Raw genomic sequence first — 7,217 nt, 5'->3', positions numbered from 1 at the left:
GGTTAGAGTTTGATTAAATTATACTAGATCAATTTTACTGTAATATTAGAAGGCACTGCCTTTCAAAATAAAACAGTAGAAATAGTGTCTGTGCCTGTAAAATGTGTTTTTCTGGAAGTAGCGTGGGTGTAAAATTGACAAATATACGAAATTGAATTCATCTCTGCATAAACATTGGTTGACAACATTTTAAATACTACTTGTGTAATTAGTGCGCTCTGTGAGTTGGTATATTAGGTCTAACAAAAAGTAATTAAAAAATAAATAAAATACAAAATAAAAAGGGCAAATTATCTCAGATCTCAGAAGATTAATAGGAAAGGAAGTTTCATGTATTTTTCATTGTTTTGCATTGCACTTTGCACAGCTACATGAAGCTGAATGAAAGATGTTCAATTGTTTTGGCCTCCCATCCCATATGGTGACGAAATGCCATGTAGTTTGGGTTTGCTTACTGTGCTCATTTGTAGTCTTTTGTTATTTCCATTAGGAATAGTCAACCCAAAATCATCAGTGTTTTTAAGCTGAAAAAGTCTTGAATTTGCCATTGTGAAATCTTCAGTTAGCTTACCATTATGGATTAGGAGTAAAGAAATCAGCAACTTGGCATTCTTTTGCCAAATCATTAAAGTGACCTACACCCATTATCACCACTACCACATCTGCCACCCCTACCAACAGGCCACAGTGTGCATCAGTACCTGTGTTCACATAGTGTGCACAGCTGGTTTGGAGCAAACTTACATCAGTGACATCACAGCTTGTGTGATAAATTTCAGACTAATTGGTAATAGGCTGTGGTTGTCTTTCTCAGACATGCTGGTCATATTAAGAGCTATTAGTGGCAGTTCTGGTGAGTGTCTCTCTGGTGACTCTCCCCTGCACCTGCTCTCTCTATTTAACATTCATGAATATTTTAAACCTCCAGCATCTGGCCCCACGCCTTTCTGCGAGCCAAACAGCACACACACAACCCACACACACACACACACACACACACACAAAAAGGGATCTAAACTGGTTATTTACTTTATATACGTTTTTTAGTGTCAAAATGCAGTCTTCAAATCTATAAAACCAGGGCCAACAAGAAAGTGTTCGAGTGGAATTAGACTTTTATTGTGTATGAAATACAATTTCATTACTATAGGAATTGTATTGCCTTGACTAATACTGGAGGACATGAAGAATATTCAGATCCAGAGTGTTTATTATTTATTAAAAAACATAAATGCTCTGTATATATCACATATCTACAGTGATAAACCTTCTTCCAGCATTGGTTGTTCTTAGCCTTTTGAAGGCTGCAGTTTGTGGTGCTTTTAAATTGTAGTGTAGTAACAGGTGCTTCTATTATTTTGTCCACGTCATTTATATCAGTGAGTGTAGGCTAATCAACACATACACCTCTCTGTATAACGCCACCACAGGTTACTTTCTCCAAAATGATCATAAAGTTGATCAACAATCTCCTAAAATAAGAGATCAACTTTAAAAGGGGGGGGGGGGGGACGGGCAGGTTCTATTGCAGAACTCTGTAGTAAGACTGCATTAGTTTTAGCCAGGTGTCCCTAATAAACTGGCAGTTAAATCCATATTTCACATGTGGCAAGACCTAGACTATAATCAGACTGTATTAGAGTAATAAAGACTGTAATTGTTTTATTCATAGGCTGCACCAGTCAGAACAATTTATGTACCGACCTGAACATCCTGTACTGACTGGTGATACATGTTAGCCATGAATTGCTGCTCATGATGGTGATAGGGTGAGATTTAGGGATGATAATTCGCTGTCTCTCTGTCTCTCCCTCTCTTGTATTATATGTAATTCAAAGGAGTCCACTGCCTAACAACTCACTGTAAAGACACTAATGAAAGCGGGGAGACCACCATCTCTGTCACTGGTTAGAACTCTATTAAAATGAATTCACTGGGAATATATGGGCAGTGACAATAAGCCTTTCTTTTGTAAAATGACAAGTAATAGCTTATTTCTTTCTGTTGCATTCAGTCAGCATTATTTGGTGGAATCATAGGAAGACAGAAAGAAAGACAGCGAATGACATGTAATGAGAGTCAAGGTTTAAACCAGTGCTAGTATGGAGGAATGATGCAGCTGTTAAGTGAAATAGCATCCGTTATAAACCAGAGATGATAATGGTCTCAGTGAGGTCTTTTAAAGCAGCGTGCTGTTGTGTGGTATAGTTTACTATGTGTACCTCTTCAGTTGTATTGCTTCCAAATACATCAGTCAGTAGCAGTACTACAGCAAGACCCCCTTGAGGGCCCTATTACCTCGACATTTGAAATGTTAAGATGAGGGAAAGATGCTTCCTTTGTGTTTGGTTAAAAAAGTGGGAGGGCTTCTTCAGTACCCATGTCTGATGTATAAAGAGAATGGCATTAAAGGCAAGACTGCAGGCTACGAGCACACACACAGCACCTGATTCTAAAACCCAGCTCTGTAGTTTCATTAGGACAAATTATAATTAATAATGAAGTTGAAATGTTCTATTGGTCTAAGTCAATTTCAGATTGGTTTCTTTGATTATATTTTGTTCAGTTCAGATTGGATAAGTCATATTGCGGCCCTTTGTTTTGCTTTCTATTTTGCTTTGTTTTGGAACAATATCCTCACACTGAGGAAAGGAGTTGCTAAATTGAGCATTTGCAAGTCTCAAATTTTAGCAAATAATGTGATTTGCTTTTTACTTCTCAAGTAAATGCTTTTCTTGTAATTGTGAAAAGTATTGCAGGAGTCTCCGTTTGCACTCAATGATGACAGATTTCTATCTAGGTGCACAATTTGTATTGAACTTCAGTCATATAATTATTTGACTTTAGTGTTAAGTTTTACACAAAGTCATCTTGGAAAATGTTCTGGAGTTAAAGTGCTAAAACTAGCCACTGTGAGACCACCATGCAGAAGTATTATTTGAGTGCTCTAACAGCACTGAAAAAGATTTTTGGAATTGTTGTTGGTAATGTCAGTCCCCCGCACCATTGCTCTCACTCCACTGAGGCACACATTTGGTGATAGTTTTAGATTGTTCTTTTCAGCTTCTCATTGCTTACTGTAGGTCAACTTTCAATGATGTTATTTGTTCCCCCCTTACATTGGAATACCCATGAATGTGTAGGCGCCATGCCATGGTTTGAGTAATTTTGATCTGAGCCCTTGGTGCAAGCAATGGTACAAGCAGTTTTGTGGCCTGCATGTCTTTATCTGAGAAGTTCACTGTGGGTTGCCTATTTTCTTCCAAAAAGGGCCCGAAATATCCAAATGTAGATGCAGACCAATTTTATATTGAGTTAGTATTTGGTTGCTAACCTTGGTGAAGAGGTCAACACTGCTTGCTTCTACTTGCTTCAACACAGTAACTGTGTATATGGGATTATTGGTTGCATTTTGTAGTGTTTGTGTCTTCCTGCTCAGGAAGTCGCAGATACATGTAAGAAAAGTGCAGCAGAAACATGCATTACTGCTGGATGCCAGTGTGAAAAGGTCATTAGCCAAAAAGTATGGTCAAGTGCAAACAACAGATCTCAAGAACAGGTTAATGGCCTTGACTTCAAATCAACTTAGGTTAATTAAAATCTTTTTAAAGTATATTTTTTTCAGCTGTTTGATGCCTTTATTTGAAAAGGAAAGCATAGGAGGAGCAGGGGAAAGGGGGGGGGGGCAGGAGAGAGGGGACATGATACGCAGCAAAGGGCCACAGGTCGGATTCAAACCCTGGGCTGCTGCAGCGAGGACTCAGCCTTGGTACATGGGGCGCCCGAGTTTACTTAAAATCTATTAAAAACATAATTGGCGTACTTAAGAATTGGGAGAGACATCTTTATTTGCCAAGTATGTGTACACATACACAGAATTTGACTCCTGTTATATGTTGCTCTCATTGTACAATTATACAATCTCAAAAACAATTTACAAGAAGATACAAATAGATGTGCAGAACAAAGCTTGGTAAAAAATAAATGTGCTTTTTTTCATAATGGATTAATTCACCTATATTTCACCTCCTTCAATTGTTGATACTACTTTCTAAAGAAGTAGCATCAACAATGGTTAAGATTTAAGATAACTTTTTGAATTGCTCATCTACAGTTTATCCTCTGTTGTATTGATTCATTCTGATTGAGGTGTATTTCTTTTTGGTTGTTGCTGCAGTGGGTATCAGTGCTGTCGGATTTCCAGCGGAGGGAAACGGTTTGGAGCTTTGTGCCAGCGAAACCCATCCAACCCCTGGCCCTGCACCTCGGGGACTACAACCTGGATGGCTTCCCTGATGCCCTGGTGATCCTCCGCAACACCAGTGGCAGGTAGGAAGATAACAATACACACAATCTCAACTACGCTCCACTTAATAATATTTTGTCTTAGGTGTGCTCAAGTGTTCCAAAGAAAAACAAAGGGTGTAAGGGTGAGATATTTAGATAATGTTTTCATCATTATCCTTTCATTTTGGAATATACACACAACAAGGTAGTGCAAGTTGTCATTCCTCTAGGACCTTATTTAAGATAATGTCTAGTAAATGAATGAGATAGTGCTAAAATTAAACTAATCCTTACTTGGCAGGGGGATCCCTTGGAATGTTGTCAAGGAGGCCCCGAACCCCACTCCAACTAATCGTTTCTGTATTATGCCTCACTTTATGAGCCATGAGTGCAGAGGCACACAGTTTCAGTGTGTCCACATGCTGACGCTGCATACATACAATCGCTGTTTGCATTGTTATTACCCTGGTTTCAGGAAATCGAGAAACATATAATTCATGAAAATCCACATCCTCTCAGTTCTTACACTCACTTCATTTGTTATTCACATTCAAATTTGTCATTTAACATTACACATTTTGATGAGATTATACTAACTATAGTACTCCAGTGAAATTGATTGGAAACTAATAACTCAAGATGCATACTTAAATGGCTTATGTAAATCTGTTTAGCTTTCAAAACTATAAATGTGTTTGGGGTTTTTTTCAGACACGCCACACGGAGGATGGATTTACTCATTAAATTACTGTGAAATTACTGTACTTGCAATAACATGTTCTCATGCTGGGTAAAAAATGTCTCCCTTACAAACAGTAGCCCCATTCATGTGGTATATTTTCCACTATTAGAGTTTATAGTGAGGCTCGTGTTTTTGCAAACTAAAAGCAGTTTACTCTGCAGGTCAGTGGTCAAACAAAGTAGAGCAGGCATAATGAAATACAATGATTTTTTTTAAAAACAACTAATTTGGGCTTTACAGTTTAAAACTGATACACATATGCCAAAATAATTTTAACATTACAACCTCTGAAGAAGAGCTCTCATCCTCATACCCGCAGAAAATGTATTCAAAGTACAGTTTTCAAAAGTAGATTAATTAAATTGTCTCATTCATAAATCTTAAGATATTAGCTGAAGCATAAATTAAGGATACATGAATGTGATTGCTGACATTTTGACATGCATAACACTGGAAAACTGCCCTTGGCTGCAGGATATAGAGTTTTAAAATGATTTGCACTGAGCAATAAGAATATATGACATTGTAGTATAATGAAGAAGTGATTACCATCCAGTTTACTGGAGCACAGACTGGGAGGGAAGACAGCTAAGGTGAGTGTGTTCTTCAGCTTATGGACATGGCGACTGATAAGCCAGCCCCTTTTAAAAATCACTACAGCATGTGCTAGGACGTAAGCACCATGGACACCAGGATGTGGATGTGTGTGCGTATGTGTGTGTGTATGTGTTTGTTGAAGGACCTATGTGGATTATCTGGCCTCAGAGATGAAGATAAGATAGCTGAAGGGGTTAGGGCTGTGATTGTCTATGCATACTGATTGTTCTGGCTGTATGTGTGTGTGTGTGTGTGTGTGTGTGTGTGTGTGTGTGAGTGTTTCTTTGTGAGTGTTTGAGCACTTGTTGGGTCAGAAATAGTAAGACGTTGGGTAAGAGCTTCAAAAGACTCGTGCACACACCCATGTATTTTTCTGAACCATAATTTCTGTCTAGGCTCTGTATAATCACCAGTAAGTCCTGTTGGGCTTAACCCTTTGCAGTCACCCTCATCTAAAAATGACTTGTGTCTCACTAGCTCTAATCACACAAGCTATAGCTTCTCTCTTTTCTCCCTCCCTTCCTCCATTCCTTTCTCATGTTAAGCCTGAGTATTGTAATCCCATCTGACCCTAGCAGTAACATTTAAAACCACATCATCAGCATATGGAGGAAGGAAATGAAAAGAGGTCAGGGTGGCAAGAAAGAAGAATTGTTTAAAGGTCAGAGAAGTCTTAAGATGTCTTCTGGTTCGAATCCCTGAACCTGTAAAATCAAGAGCTTTAATAACTAGGCATGTAAACCCCAAACGGTGTCAGCGGTTTAAGTTGGAGGTTCTCGGATTTGAGCACAGACAGCAGGGACATTTAGTAGTGTTCCCACAAGTCAGCGTTAAAGAGGTCACCTTTGAACAACGGGATGTGCTTGTTTTTGTTTTTGTTGAAACATTTCATTAAAGGCATCCTCTGCTTTGGATTCATCAACACTCTGCAGTCCGCCCTGCATCAGGCCTCGCTTTGTTTTTGATTTCCTTCGAACCAAAAGCGCTCTGCTTACCAAATATTTGTACAGTCCACAGCTGATCTATTTCAACTCCAACTCCCTCTCCACCCTTCTCTTTCTTTCTCTCTGTCTCCTCTACATCTCTTTTACTTCTTTCTTCCAACTGGTTATTTATAGCTGCTTTTCAGATAAAAGTCCTGCCCGTCCACCATGCTCCTCCTCCCAGTAAAATGAACGCCTATCAAGTGTTCAGAAGAGAGACAGAAAGAGTAGAGGGTGTGAGATGAGAGTAATCGGGTGGAATCAATGGAACAATGAGCTGATGGAGGCAACAGACGGAATAAATAGAGAGTTGGGAGGTCGTTTATGAATGCATGAGGTCATTTTGTTGGGTAGATTACGTTTGTTAGGCATGACTTGATGATGAAACTGGTGATTTGGTTTTATTATCTCTAAAGGAAATTAATTCTTATTAATGCTTTTTTTGTTGATTGCCCTACTTATTGTACTATTTATAAGACCTTGCAACTACAATTAGGCCATATAGGGAAGTGTGACGTCTGTATGATTTGTTGCTTTATGTGAAGATGTGAAAATACAATTGTGTCAACCATCCATCTATTTTTCGCCACTTGGGTATGGGGGTAGAG

General features: G+C 38.7%; 1 protein-coding gene across 1 annotated transcript in view; it reads left to right on the top strand.

Annotated features, from left to right (window-relative positions):
* The window catches only part of LOC118343506 (T-cell immunomodulatory protein-like), a 61,309-nt gene that overhangs the window by 53,685 nt on the left and 407 nt on the right, over positions 1 to 7,217 (top strand). The window contains exon 10 of the mRNA XM_035682353.1: positions 4,178 to 4,329. Within this exon, the coding sequence (XP_035538246.1) occupies positions 4,178 to 4,329 (152 nt within the window). The remainder of the gene's footprint in view (positions 1 to 4,177; positions 4,330 to 7,217) is intronic.

This window comes from Morone saxatilis, unplaced genomic scaffold (genome assembly GCF_004916995.1).
Source record: "Morone saxatilis isolate NCDOM2014 unplaced genomic scaffold, NCSU_SB_2.0 Contig11, whole genome shotgun sequence".
In the NCBI taxonomy this organism is placed as follows: domain Eukaryota; kingdom Metazoa; phylum Chordata; class Actinopteri; family Moronidae; genus Morone; species Morone saxatilis.
Note: the sequence above shows the minus strand (reverse complement) of the source record. Positions and strands in the feature narration are given on the sequence as shown.